This window comes from Schistocerca americana, chromosome 3 (genome assembly GCF_021461395.2).
Source record: "Schistocerca americana isolate TAMUIC-IGC-003095 chromosome 3, iqSchAmer2.1, whole genome shotgun sequence".
NCBI lineage: Eukaryota > Metazoa > Arthropoda > Insecta > Orthoptera > Acrididae > Schistocerca > Schistocerca americana.
Genome location: NC_060121.1, coordinates 869569187 through 869584755, shown reverse-complemented (window position 1 = coordinate 869584755; position 15569 = coordinate 869569187). Strand labels below are relative to the sequence as shown.

Below are 15569 nucleotides of genomic sequence, written 5' to 3'. Positions count from 1 at the left end.
TAGTGTTACTTCTGTACAATGTTACAAAATACTTGGCAATTAGGATGTGTTCTACTCCACACGTTTTGTTTCTTGGTCCAACATACATCCAACAAGTCAGTGGAAGAAATTTTTCAATCTATTGCTGAACAACAGCAAGCTATCACCAATAAGCAAGCTCTCTCTGTGGTGCCAAAGAATTTGGCAGCCTTGTTGACGTTCCAGATTCCACTGCAGTTGATACAACCTCCACTGTTTCCTCCGTATGATATTCTGCGGCAGACAGACTGTGATGCATATGGAAAACACCTCCGGCAACATTTTCAAGCTTTAGGAGTCACCGACTGCATCTTGTGTGTAAGGCTTTATCTTTGCCATTGATTTCTCCTCATGTTTATCACCTTTTGTGTCAGCTAGCTCCTCTTCAGGAACCTGCCAGTCTCTCTTTTGATGAAATGTATGAGTTGGTCACTCATTATCATTGCAAACACACTCGTGTTATTGCTGATCACGCTGAGTTTTACCATTGTCAGATTAGGCCACAACAGTCATATAGAACGGGCAGTGGAACTCCATGGGCTTAGCTGTCATTGCTAGGTTGTTACTAAGGCCCAAAGAGACTCATATGCTGATTCAATGGTTCGTGAAACTATCATAAGCCTGGCCCCTGATAGGGAAGTTTGTGAATGTGCTTTACAATTTGTAAATCCCTCATTCACAGATATTCTGAACTTTGCTCAGTCATTTGAAGTATCTAGGGTGGCAGGAAATAGAGTAGAAGCATAGTGATAGGTAACCAGTGTTGCTCCCTAGGCTGCCATCTGTAAGCTCACGGGGGAGAGGGGGAGGGAGATTATGTTGCTGCCAGGCAACTGCGGCCTCCACACCACATGGTTGGTTCTACATCTACATCTACATTTATACTCTGCAAGCCACCCAATGGTGTGTCATGGAGGGCACTTTACGTGCCACTGCCATTCCTGTTCCAGTCGCATATGGTTCGTGGGAAGAGCGACTGCCGGAAAGCCTCCATGCGCGCTGGAATCTCTCCAGTTTTACATTCGTTATCTCCTCGGGAGGTATAAGTAGGGGGAAACAATGTATTCGATACCTCATCAACTAAATCAGCCGATGAGGCGTTGTCAGATAAAATTAGCGGCAACAAGTCTGGTAACAGAAGATTTCGTTGCAGGGCAGTCAAAGTGGGGCAGTGCACCAGAATGTGGGCCACTGTCAACCAGGAACTGCATCAACACTGAGGCGATGCAGAATGTAACTGTGGGTTGCCCAAGCATGGCCAATGCGGAGACGGCAGAGAACCACAGAGTCCCTGAGAGAGGCTTGCATGGAGGACTGCCACACATTCGCAGTCTCCTTAATGGCACACACTTTGTTGTTCGTCCTGAGACTATGCTATTCCTTCTCCCAAAGCCAAAAAACCTGGCGGCGTGAAAACGAACGCAGGAATGCTGATCTTCATAAGTGGTTTCCATGTAGCCTGTTTGGCCACCATGTAAGCAAGTTCATTGTGTGGGATTCCGATGTGTCCTGGGGTCCACACAAACACCACAGAACGACCAGATGATTCCAGGGAATACATGGACTCCTGGATGGTTGATACCAAAGGATGATTAGGGTAGCACTGGTCGATAGCTTGTAGGCTGCTCAAGGAGTCAGTACACAGAAGAAACGACTCCCAAGGGCATGAACAGATGTGCTCAAGAGCACGAGATACAGCCACCAGCTCTGCAGTGAAAACACTGCAGCCATCAGGCAACAAATGCTGTTCAATATGTCCTCCATGGACAGATGCGAAGCCGACATGACCATCAGCCATTGAGTCATCAGTGTAAACCACTTCACGACCTCGGTACATGTCAAGAATTGAGAGGAAGTGACAGCAGAGAGCCGTGGGGTGAACTGAGTTCTTTGGGCCATGTGAAAGGTCCAGGCAAAACTGTGGCCTAGGTGTACACCATGGAAGTGTATGCGAATGAACCTTGAGTATAGGTGGTAAAGGCAAAGACTCCAGTTCAGATAGAAGGGATCAGTCATGGACTGCAATTATAAGCCTTGACCTGGGACGCCGATGAGGGGAATGAACCGCAGTGGGTGGGAAAAGGAGATGGTAATTTCGATGTGCAGGAGAACGACGTGTGTAACATAACTGGCAAGCAGTTGCGCACGTCTGACCTGCAAAAAAGGGACTCCGGCCTCTGCCAGGACGCTGGTCACCTGACTTGTCCTAAAATCTCCCATCGCTAGGTGAACGCCACAGTGGTGCACTGGGCTGAGTAAACGCAATGCTGAGGGCATTGCCGAACCATAAACCAGACTCCCATAATCAAGGCGGAACTGAACAAGGGCTCTGTAGAGCTGCAGCAGCGTACAGCAATCCGCACCCCAGTTGGTGTTGCTCAGGCAGTGGAGGGCATTGAGGTGCTGCCAGCACTTCCACTTAAGCTGACGAAGGTGAGGGAGCCAAGTCTATCGAGTGTCGAAAACCGGTCCTAAAAATCGATATGTCTCCACTACAGTGAGGGATTCGACAGTAAGGTGAAGTTCTGGTTCCGAATGAATGGTACCACAGAAGTACATAACACGTGACATTGCAGCCGAAAACTGAAAACCGTGAGCTAGAGCCCACAACTGTGCCTTGTAGGATGGCTCCCTGTAGGTGACGCTCAGCAACACTAGTACTGAGGACCAGCATGAAATGCAGAAGTCATCTGCATATAGAGAGGGTAAGACAGACGTTCCTACAGCTGTTGCTAGACCATTAATGGCCACTAAAAATAGAGATACACTCAATACAGAACCCTGCAGGACCCCATTCTCCTGGATATGGAAGGGAACTATGGGAGGCACCAACTGGAGACATGGAAAGTACGAAGCGACGGGAAATTGTGGATAAAAATTGCCGGCAGGCCTCAGAGACCCCACTTGTATAATGTGACGAGGATATGATTTCTCCAGGTCATGTCATACACTTTTTGTAAATAACAAAAGACGGCAATAAGGTGTTGGCATCTGGAAGAGGCTGTTCAGAAGGCATACTCAAGGGACACAAGATTATCAGTGGTAGAGCGACCCAGGCAGAAACTGCCCTGGCACGGAGCCAGTAAGCCACATCACTCCAGGACCCAACACAACCGCTGACACAACATACGTTCCAGCAGCTTACAAAGAAAGTTGGTGAGGCTGATGGGCCAATAGCTATCCACATCAACTGGGTTTTTGGCAGGTTGGAGCACTGGTATGGTGCTCTCCCACCAGTGAGACGGAAAGACACCATCACACCACATTCGGTTGAAGATCACGAGGAGATGTCACTTGTAGTCAGACAAGGTATGTTTGATCATCTAACTGTGGATCTGATTTGGCCCAGGAGCTGGGTTGGGGCAATGTGCAAGGGCATTGAGGAGCTCCCACTCTGTGAATGAGGCATTATAAGGTTCACTGTGGCTTGTAGTGAACGTGAGGACTCTCCCTGCCATCTGCTGTTTCAGAGTGCGAAAGGCTGGGGGATAATTCTCCAATGCAAAGGCATAAGCATGGTGCTGAACAAAGCGTGCGGCAATCACGTTTGCGTCGGTAGATAACACACCATTTATGTTAACACTGGGAACACCAGTTGGGGTGTGGTACCCAAAAACTTGTTTGATCTGTGGGAATGTGACGGGTGTCAAAAACCAGTCCTTAAAATCGATATGTCTCCACTACAGTGAGGGGATCATCAGTAAGGTGAAGTTCTGGTTCCGGACAAACGAAACGACACTGGCAAAAGTGCATAACACATGACTTTGCAGCCGAAAACTGGAAAACGTGGGCTAGAGCCCATGACTGCGCCTTATGGATGGCTCCCTGTAGGCACCACTCAGCAACACCAGTACTTGTGGAGCAGCACGAAATGCAGAAGTCATCTGCATACATAGGTGAGACAGATGGGATCTACAGCTGCTCCTAGACCATTAATGGCCACTAAAAACAGATATTCACTCAATATGGATCCCTGCGGGACCCCATTGTCCTGCATATGGGAGGGAACTATGGGAGGCACAAACTTGGACACGGAAAGTACGAAGTGACAGGAAATTGTGGATAAAAATCGGGAGCGGGCCTCAGAGACCCTACTTGTATAATGTGACAAGGATATGATATCTTCAGGTGGTGTGATACGCTTTTCGTACATCAAAAAAGACGGTAACCAGGTGTTGGCGCCTGGAAAAGGCTGTTCGGATGGCTGACTTGAGGGACACAAGATTATCAGTGGTATGGCGACCCTGGCGGAAGCCGTCCTGACATGGAGCCAGTAGGCCACATGACTCCAGGACCCTACCCATCTTGACACACCATACATTCCAGCAGCTTACAAAGAACATTGGTCAGGCTGATGGGCTGATAGCTATCCACATCAAGTGGGTTTTTATCGGGTTTAAGCACTGGAATGATGGTGCTCTCCCACCACTGTGATGGAAAGACACCTTCACGCCAGATTCTGTTGAAGATGATGAGGAGATGTCGCTTGTAGTCAGATGAGAGATTTTTAATCATCTGACTGTGGATCTGATCTGGCCCACGAGCTGTTTCGGGGCAATGTGCAAGGGTACTGAGGAGCTTCCACTCTCTAAATGGGGCATTATAGGGTTCACTGTGGCGTGTAGCGAACAAGAGGACCTTCCTTTCCATCCGCCATTTGAGGGTGCAAAAGGCTAGGGGGTAGTTCTCCAACACAGGTGCTCATGCAAGGTGCACAGCAATTGCATTTGCATCTGTAGATAATGTGTGACTGATGTTAAAGCGAGGGACACCTGTTGGGGTCTGGTATGTGAAAACACGTTTGATCCTTGCCCAGACTTGGGAAGGTGACGTATGGCACCCAATGGTTGAGACTTATTTCTCCCAACACTCCTGCTTCCATCTTTTGATAAGCTGGCGAATGCGGGGACTGAGCCACTTAAAGGCTACGAGGTGCTCCAGGGAAGGGTGCCACTTATGCCACTGTAGAGCTCGCCAACGCCCCTTAATTGCCTCAGTGACTTCCGGCGACCACCAAGGGACTGCCTTTTGCTGGGGGCAAAGTAAAGATTGAGGGATCGCAATTTCCGCCGCAGTAATGATTGTTGTAATCACCTGCTCAACCATCACATCGATGTTACCATGTGGGGGAGAGTCAACGGTGACCACAGAAATGAAAGTTTCCCCAGTCTCCCTTGTTTAAAGCCAATATGGACAGGCGTCCATGGGCCTGATGCCGGGGCAGTGACAGGAAGATGGGGAAGGGGTCACTACCACAGGTCATCATGTGATCTCCAGTGGATAGATGGGAGAAGCCCTGGGCTGCAAATGGATAAATCAATGGCCGAGTAATGGCCCCGGTATTTAAGAGGCAGAGGTCGAACTGAGACAGTGCTCCCAAGGCAGGCGGTGCTGGAGCAACAGGGAGAGAAGTATCCCCACCTCCCCCCACCATCAAGGGGGCAGGTGTAGCCTTCTGGCCCTGAGGGCCAACTGGAATTTGCTGAACTGATGGGGCTACAACTATTCTCGTAGCATGGTGTATGAGAAGGTCATAGCCACAGGATGTAGGCGCTCATATTGTCTCTTAGCCTAAGTGTAGGTCAGTTGGTCCAGGGTCATGTATTCCATGATTTTCCTGTCTTTCTTTAAAGTCCTGCAGTCTGGCAAGCAAGGTGAATGATGCTCTCTGCAGTTGACACAGATGAGAGGTGGGGTACATGTATTATTGGGATGTGATTGACGTCCACAATCTCGACATGTGACGCTGGAAGTACAGCGAGAAGACATATGGCCGAACTTCCAGCATTTAAAGCACTGCATTGGGGGAGAGATATATGGCATGACATCACAGCAGTAGACCATCACCTTGACCTTGTCAGGTAAGGTGTCACCCTTGAAGACCAAGATGAAGGCACCGGTAGCAACCTGATTATGCCTTGGACCCAATGGACGCACAGCTCGTTGTCAGACTGCAAAAGTAGGTCCCAGTGGAAGATATTACCCTGGACCATATTTAAACTCTTAAGAAACATCTCCCCATTTGTTACAAGTGATTAAAGTCCCTGACTGGGCAGAAGATGCTGTTTTTATCAAGACTGACCCTTATCATGCTTTGGACAAGCCCTCCACCTCCCCAAACTTGTCCTCTAAATGCTCTACATAAACTGTGGCTTCATCGAAACAAAGGAGTCCCCATCAGTTCTTGTACATACGAGGTACAGAGGATCGCTGCCATCCTTAGCCTGGCATTTCTTCCATGGTGTGACCAGGGAGGGGAACGATTTAGGATCATACTTCCTTGCATTGTACTGTGACTTGGAACGCATGGTGACTGCTGGTGTTTGATCACCAGCAAGTGATGACATGGTACGCTTCATTGCGCATCAACTGCCCTGATATCACCCCCTCTGACCAGGGGTCCTCCCCATGGGTGCCACCCAGCCACAGCAAAGGCCACCTGGCAGGATGGCCATTGCTGGGAGTCCTGATATCCCAGTGTGACTGGCATCTACTCCTTGGCATACATCGGGAGTTAATGGCGCAGGCATCAGCAGAGCGAACCCAGTGTTGTTGGGGGCTACAACCAACATGGCGGCCCCACCACAATGGACTGGCTACCGTGCTGGATATGAGATTCAATGAAGTCCATGGCCATCGTCAGTGCAAAAAGCGACACTGCGTATAGCATGGTGGAAAACGCACCCTGGAAGGTGTCCTCGCCCAAGAGATGGAGAATGAGCTGGACTGCAGTGGGATGAGCAGAAAGTGTGCTCAAGATCTCAAGGCACGATGCACCATCAAAGGCGCCCTTCCCCAACTGGCTCGTTCTTTGGGAAAATTTTGGAAAATGGAGGTCAAACCCCACTGAGGAGCATCACAAATGCTGAAATGTGTGAGAATCCTTTTAGTCGCCTCTTACGACAGGCAGGAATGCCTTGGGCCTATTCTAATCCCCAGACCCACAAGGGGTGGAGTGGTGGTGTTGGGGCCACCAGAGGGTCTTGTTTCTTAGCAGACTACTACTTAGTTTGCTTGCTCTCTTGCTTCTCTTTAGGGGCTTCCTGGGAAGATTTCTCCAAAGCAGCTTCAGGCACGGAGGAAGAGCATGTAGCTCTTCGTCCAGCAGCTTTTGGCTCCTTGAGCCACTGGCGAGTGGAGACCTTGGCAGAGAAGGGCACAAGGGACCCCTTCTGCACGAGAGGAGCTGGACGAAGCTGTTGCTTCTCCGGCAGGGGAGAGGGGACCAATGTCCCCTGTGTTTGTGGTGGCCTTGCTCCCGAAGTAGGTGCTTTGGGGGCAAAAGAGGAAAATTTGCCCCCTACCACCAAGGGGCCGGATGTATTCAGGTGCCCTGCAGGGACCACTGTTCATGGCACAGGGTGAGGAACCACTGGACTTGGGACAGCGATGGTGACGTAGCTGCAGCAAATGTCGACGTCAACCAAAAGGGGTGTAATATTTCAAAATTACATTTAGCCTCTGTGTAAGTCAACCAGTTCAGGGTCTTGTACTCCAGGATTTTTTGCTCATTATGGAGTACTGGGCAGTCTGGTGAACAGGGGGATTGGTGCTCTCCACAGTTGATGCAAGTGGGAGGTGGTGTGCACATGGAGTATCTGGGTGCAGTGTACGTCCACAGTCTCGACATGTGGCATTGGCAGTGCAGGGGGAAGACATCACCGAACTTCCAGCACTTAAAGTGCTGCATAGGGGGAGGGATATATGGTTTAATGTCACAGCAGTAAACTATCACCTTGACCTTTTCTAGCAATGAATCACACTGGAAGGCCAAGATGATGGCACTGGTAGCAACCCTGTTGTCTTTGGGTCCTCTGTAAACGTGCTGGATGAAATGAACACCCCCCCCCCCCTCCCCCACCGTTCTAAACTGGTTCGGAGCTCATTGTCAGACTGCAAGAGGAGATCGCGATGGAAACAGGAATATCACCCAGCTTTTCACAGGTGAGTAATACTCGGGATTGGGCTGGGGATGCTGTCTGAATCAAGACTGCACCGTTTTGCATCTTTGACAGCGCTGTCACTTCTCCAAACTTATCCTCAAGGTGTCCAATGAAAAATTGAGGCTACAGACTAAAAACTGAGGCGAATATGGCTCTCTCCATTCTGTAGCCCTACATTCCTCCCATGGCATAGCAAGGGAGGGAAATGTTTTATGGCCATACCTGTCGGCATTGTATTCGATCTTGCCCTTCTTAGAGACTGCTAGTGCTGTACGGTCACCAGCAAGGGATGACTTAGTACGCGCAGGTCATCCGCCCTGAAGCCACCCACTCCAATCAGGGTCTCTCCCCATGGATGCCACCCACCCACAGCAAAGGCCAACTGGCATGATGGCCGTTGTCGGGAGTCCTGATGCCCCAGGAAGACAGGCATTTACTCCTCAGCATGGGGAGTTTACAGCTCAGGCATCAGCAGTGCGACCCCTGTGTTGTAGGAGCTTCCACCAAATGGGTAAATGATAGCCCCATAACGGACTGGCTGCCGTGCTGGATATTGGGAGCAGAGAAATCCAATATTGTTATGGGGGCAAAAGAGGACAGGAGACAATGGAAGAAGATGAAGATGACATACCCCAGAAAGTGTCCTCGCCCAAATAGTTGAATCACAGGTGGAGAAGCAAAGCCATGACAAGAGATTCTAGAGATAAAATCTACAGCCACTCTGGATAACTCATGCACCACGTAAGGCGTCCTTTCCCATATGGCCCACACTTCTTTAGAATTTTGAAAGTGGCAGGTCAAATCATAGAATGGAACCTGAACTCATTGGGCCGAAAAGTGCGGGACTCCTTTCCATCGTCTCTTACGACAGGCAGGAAGACCTCGGGCCTATTCTAACCCATGGACCCGCAGGGGGAAAACTATGTGGGGCAGCACCGATGTAAGATGCAGCAGCAGTCAGTGTCACAACTGCAGGCCATGTGCCAAAAGCGTTGGGTGACTTGCTACCATTGTAAAAAAAGAAAAACGTACTTACTGTGACTATGTGCAATTCTCAGCCTCCTTCATCAGACACGAACACGAATGAGAACAGTGTTTTCCAAATGATGGTAGCCCCAAACTATATTGAAATGCATTTGGTGGGCAAGGTGTGAAAAATGCAACTGGACACAGATGCAGCAATGACTTTGTTAAATTCTCAAACCTATGTGGAATTTTGAACACTGGCATGAACCCCTGTCTCTCGTTGGTTAGTAAGTTACAACAACAAATACCTATATTGGGGCAGTTTTCTACTTCCATAATGTGCAAAAAAGATGTGTGCCCTGTGACATTTCTAGTTATGGATGGCGACGCCAACACTGAAAGCTTATTTGGGTTAGATACCTTCAAAATTTTTGGGTTCTCTATTTCTGATGAAATGCATCTGGTGTCAGATCAAGTTTCATACCAACAACTGGACATACTACGTGCTCTGCTCAGAATATTCCTTCCTGTTTTTGGAAGATACAGGATGTGCTGCCAATTTCATGGCTCACGTCACAATGAAACTGAAAGCGCACCCGCATCGGCACTGTCCCCCTTGGCGCAGTCTACGCCTCCTCCAATTCCTGTGCCATCTTCGCTCTGGGTGCCTCCACTGCCAGGTGGAGAGTCAATGCTGGACCTACATCCAGCTCCGCAGCCCATCATCACTGCAATATTTCCTGCTGCTTGCACCCCACAGTGCGTACCCGGACATGGATACAGCACCATCGTCACCAGTGCTCCCTTCCAACCTCTTGCAGGGGAGTGGACAGTGCACCTGCTTGCACCATTTCAGACTATATTCTCCTGTTCCAGGCGTCATCACATACTGATGGAGACAGATATTTTCACAGTGAACTCTTTTCCCCAAGGTGGAAAGAGTGTTGTAACCCTACTGTGTGAGCACGCATAATCAAACAGTGTGTGATACAAGTGCCCCCACGGCCGGTCTCAAGAGGCCACCTTGCAGCCTGGACAGGCGGTGCAGCAAGCACTGTGACATGTGCACAGCTGCTTAATATAAGTCTTGTGTGCCGGGCCCTTGGGCTCACTTATGTTTACTTACTTATTGTATGCTCACCAACAAGACCGTATACTGATGTGTTCTATAGTTATGAGACTTTGTACCATTCTATACTTCATTCAGTGATACTGTGAATCTCTTCTTGTGGAAGCAAAATTAAACTTAGTTCACGTTACTGCTGATGTGTCTGTACAACATTACAAGAAAAAGTCCTCTCTCTTATGGAATCCTTGCTATTGTGGGTTTTTATCCTCCTCTTCTACATATGCCACATTCAAATTAGTAAAATTCATCCATCCCTTCAAGAATCTCTTATCCATGTTTAACATTTATATTCAGCGAGTCGTCCTGCTGTCCAGGCTATTACACTAGCTTTCCTTTCATTGGCAAGCAAATTACAGCCATCAGCTGGACTAATAATCAAGCACTAATTTTTAATAAAATGAGGCTCAGTCCAGTCATTCTCTACATAAAAAATTATAACTAGCTCAAAACCAATTGGCTTTAATTAACAGACAGATGTAAATAATTTAAGTTCTTTCATTTTATAAGATACTTAAAATCACTACTGGGCATTAAAATAATACCAGGAAGGATTGCAAACAATGAAGTTTTACTTCAGAAGTCTGTGAAAAGTAAAGTAGGTAGAATCTACAGAATGTGAAATAAAATTTAGAGCATGTGTTTCTGATCGGCGAGAGATATGGAGAATGTGCTGGCCAGGGCAACTATTTAACAACATCTGTGTCAAAGCAGGTCAGGGGAACATGGGAAATATGTGGTCTTTACCTTGTTGAAAGAAGGTGTGATAGACACCTAAGACATGGCACTACCACTGGGTTACCACTACCAAATTCCTGGCTATGAAAACCAGATGAGTATGTATTGTGGACCTAAAGACACCTCACGCCATTGTACCAATTGCAGGGCCCATATGACAAGAAATGCAACTTGGCAATGTGTGTGCTCTTCTAAGCCTCCACACACTGGTACGTCCATCGTGTTGTTGTACACAGGATTGAGACTCATCTGAAAAGACGACACGGAGCCACAAACATGTCCAGTGTTGTCATTCTGCACACCTCGCCTCTGCGCATCTCTCGTGCTGTGTCATGGGAAGCCCCAACAGTGGTCACTGCTGACAGTCTGTTGCATTCCAGATGTAGCTCTGACAGTGGGGACACTTGCTTTCATACAAATAAGCCCATTTTGAGGTCTGATGTGGCTGTACAATCCTGCACAACTGTGCAATCAATATGACTATCCTGTTGGGCACGAGTCACTAGGTGCCGCCAAGACCCTGCACAGGGTTGAGGATAGTCCTCCTGAACCCATCAATTCTATATTTGGACAGCAGTTGTGGAATGCTGATTGATATCAGCAACAATATAGCGGAACGATAAACTGCAGTCTCGACACGTCACAACTCTACCGCTCTCAAAGTCTGACACTTGGTGGTAGGCATGTCTACCTCTCACACGAGCCACGCAATTATCTCTTCACAAACAAACAACTTTCAAATGCGACATCTGAAAGAGAAACTCACTGTACAATCTTTCCTTACATAGAATGTGTATGCCATCAATCTTGGCCTATCTACATTGTACAGTAGTGCTGAAATGCAAATAATTTGCATATCCAAACTTCTTGCCCACTTCAAGCCAGTTTGGTGTTTGTTGAATGCCACCCTTGTGGTGCTGCTATTTTAGTGGCCAGCAATGTAGTTGCATTTCGCTGAAAGTGGCATCTTTAATGCCAATTCTACCTACCTCAATATGTGTGAAGCTTGGCTAAAACCCATGGATAATAAGCTCATCTGTGAGAATAAAAAATGGCACCTCCAATGGCATTTCAGATAGCTTCCGAGTCCAACATACAGCTGTACTGGATACACAAGACAAGTGTCACAAAAGAGTCATGATGGTGATGAATGGCCTACATGCATGCTCAAAAAATAGGACAAGAAAGGAGCTACATCCCATAAAGGGAAGAAAAAGATTTGTTGCAACATTTAAGCAAGCATTATAGTCTTGGACTACAGTTCTTGGAACTCAATGAAGGAAAGTTGCCACTTCTGGTGCTGTCAACGGAGGCGTCCGATCCCGCCCATCGGCTTTGACCCTTGACGTAAGAGTGTTGTGCTGTGTGACGTTATGACGGCGCAAAGTTTAGTTTATGAGTGTGTTGTATTTGTAGATGTCTTGTTGCAGTTGGTGGTGTCCTCTGGTGGTGTACTGGGTTCATTTGGGTGTTGGTGCTTGAAGTGTGCATTTATCGGTTGTGACTGTTATAAAATGGAAATTAGTTTCAGTGAGTTAAGAATTAAGTTTCCATTGTGTTTGTTATTGCAATGTCGTTTGATGTTATTGGTTTGCGGTAAGTCGTTTAATTCAACGTGGGCTTCTTTTGTTGGGTATGGATGTGGCTTCTATGTTTAATAGTGTGCGTCTGCAGGCTGAAATGGGGGGCGACATGTTGTCCGTCATTAGGTTTCTGCAACTTTTTGGGCTTGTGATGGAGATAGTGAAATGCGATGCATGCAAGCAGAATATGAGAGTTGGGGGTTAGTGTGTAGCGCCTGAACTTTCTTACGGTAAGCAGTCATTTTTTTGGGTCTATTGTTTCTGTGTTGTGATGTTTGGAGGGGTTTTCATGTGTTGTTGGGTTGGTGTTATTTACTGCACATGTTGGCGGTTGATGTTTTGGTTTCGGCACTTGTTGATTTATGTATTTTAGGGGGAAGTACTCTATTTCAATTTTTTTGGTATCGTCAGTTGTATTTGAGCTACATAGGTCATGGGAAGTGATCGATTGCAATTTGTCATTGCAGCTACGTGTGTTTTGGTATCGTGCGCTGTTGTTGACCTATATAGGTCAAGGGAAGTGTTCGATTCCAAAGTGTCTTCGTAGCTATGTGTGTTTTGGGATCATGAGCTGTTGTTCACCATATAGGTCAAGGGAAGTGTCCGATTGTAGTTGGTTTTTATTTTGTGGTATCGACAATTCCGGTTGAGCTACGTAGGTGAAGGAAAGTGACTGAGTGCTGTTGATATTGTAAGTGTAGCGGAATTTGGGAATTTTGTGGTGTTTTTATGTCGTCATTTTGTGTGGTTTGGGATTGTGGAGTGTCTCGGTATGTGTTTATATTTAGTTTGTCCCTACCCAAAAACCCCCAATTTCCCGCAATGGTCCTGTTAGTTTGATTATATTTTTGGAGGTGTGTGTGTGTGTGTGTGTTGGTTTTATATGTATTTTCGTTTTTGATGTCGTTTATGTAATGACGTCATAGATGCCGTATTGGAAACATCGAGAGTGGTCGTTTCCGCCATGTTGGTGACGTCATGGGTTAAAGCAGACGGATGGAATCGGAGACTTCTGTACTCCTCATCTTTCGATATAACAGTCACTGACTCATTGTCCAATGTTTCACATACTGTAATGTAAAGGATGGTGCATCATGCCTCCTTAACCATCATTTTAGTCTTAACTGAAATGATACTACCCGTATCAAATAAGTTGCCAAGCATTCAATGCACTGGAGAGGCCGATTTAGACAAAGGCACCTTGGGCATTATGTATCAAGGGTATTCCACACCGAGAAAAATGTGCCTGTAGCCTGCATTATATGATGCTTGTTAACGGGAATGGCGCAAAACTGCACATCTAAGCACTGGTGGATTATAGCACAAAACCTGTAGATTACAAGAAGTATATAAATACAGATTATGAGAAGAGTCATCATGGGCACAAGTTGTAAATCACTCATGGCTTAAACTTCTTTATTATTATTTATCATGTACGCATCTCTACAGTAATATCACAACTTGTAACTGCAGTTGAGGTTAGTACAAACCATATTAATGAAAAAACATTTCACAGCCACTCATTCTTTCTTATTTTTATAAACTAGCCTCTAGCATGTTGCTTTGAATGCATATGCATTACACACGTATTGTACACATTTCCTCCTCCTTCATCTCTGCCCACTCCTCTTCATGCCCCCTCACTTGGTATACTTGGCTATGGGATACCACCCATCTTCTTTGACTCAAGACTTAGTTGTGCTGTGCCATGAAGTGTTGCGGTATGTCAGAGAGACCATGGTGTGTTTGTTTTGGAGTGGAAGTGAAATGTTGAGTAGAGGGTGCACTGGATGAAGAGGTTGCTTGCTCTAGCAGTTTAATTATGTGGTGACAATGTGTTTGGGGGGTACGTTATTGTGTCATTTAGTGTGCAACAGTTGTCATAATGTGAAGTGTACAAAATTACGTGGTGACGCAATAGAATATATCGTGCAGAATTTGTCTTGTAAAACAGAATATGTCATAAAATTTAGGCTGTATTCTTAGGTGCCTGTGTAACCACTGAGTGAGTGAATCAATGTTTTAATTAAATCATGGAAGAAGTAGGTGGAGCAATGTTTATTAATATACTGAATGTGCTGCTCTATTAATGATAAACATTCCTCCATCTACCGCCTGCCATGATTTGATTAAAAAAATATTGATCCTAGTATGATGTTTCGAAAACTATTTTCTCGTGGGTTCTGCTGAATCATTATTCATCATATTCACATCCCTTTATTCAGTATGCGTAGTGTCTGGCCTTTGAGGCAATCATGTTACATTTGTACAGTCATCTGACTGCTTATACAACCTTGATATTCTGTATAATACTGGACATTCCCAATAGTAAAGCTCACAAAGACTATGGCAACAGACTAATGAAATTACAATTTGCGCAGCATCTCTCAATACATATTTAAGTATGATAATCTACAGCGCAACCACTGGTGTATAGATTAAACTACTTCTCGTAAAAACGATTTACTTTTTCATACAAGTAAAATATGATTTCCATCTCTTAACGCCACTCAGTGAAATAAAGACTGTATATACACGGCCGATTTTGAAGGCATTGTCCCTATTATTTGTATTTTAATGGTAGGAAACAAAACTGTCACTATGGCTTTCGATGCACAACGCGTTTTTAATATATTGATGGTAACCTGCAATTACCCTATTGTTTTGTGATACAGTGAAGCATACCTTTAAGTCTTCTCTATTTGCATGTTTCTTTCCTTTACAAATAGTCTTAAAATAAGACAGAAGGGCTTTTTCTTCATCATTAGCAAGACTCCTGTGCGAATTAATATTTGTCTTGCTTGATTGCTGACCCATTTTACCCGGTGTACTTTATTTAACAATTTCCACTAGCAATCCCAAACATCCATCTGCTATATTTGTCCCTCACTCCTGTCTAGTGGTGGGCAGGAAATCGCGTATGTTAGAAATCACAGTGACTGAGAAGTCGCAGATATCACAATAACAACTTTACAGAATCTAACTGCGATTTCAGTCACAGTTAGCAGCCGCAAGTAGTATTTCTGATTTCATATTCAAATACGTGAGCCATCCATTGGTCGAATTTAGCACTGCTTTCTGCGATTTCAGTGACAAGTCGCAACTAAGAGTCGCAAGTAGCAACTAAAAAGCGCGGTTAACAGTGGCATCTGTTGGCCAAAGTTTGTACTACGCTTGTCTCTGCGATTCGCAGTC

General features: G+C 46.1%; 1 protein-coding gene across 3 annotated transcripts in view; it reads right to left on the bottom strand.

Annotated features, from left to right (window-relative positions):
- The window catches only part of LOC124605127 (MTOR-associated protein MEAK7), a 51028-nt gene extending 35732 nt beyond the window's left edge, over positions 1 to 15296 (bottom strand). For 2 of the 3 annotated variants that reach the window (XM_047136605.1, XM_047136607.1), the window contains exon 1: positions 15060 to 15296. In XM_047136605.1, the coding sequence (XP_046992561.1) occupies positions 15060 to 15191 (132 nt within the window). In that variant the 5' untranslated portion in view covers positions 15192 to 15296. The remainder of the gene's footprint in view (positions 1 to 15059) is intronic. The other variant, XM_047136606.1, reaches the window with a different exon arrangement.
- Positions 15297 to 15569: the final 273 nt, after the last annotated feature.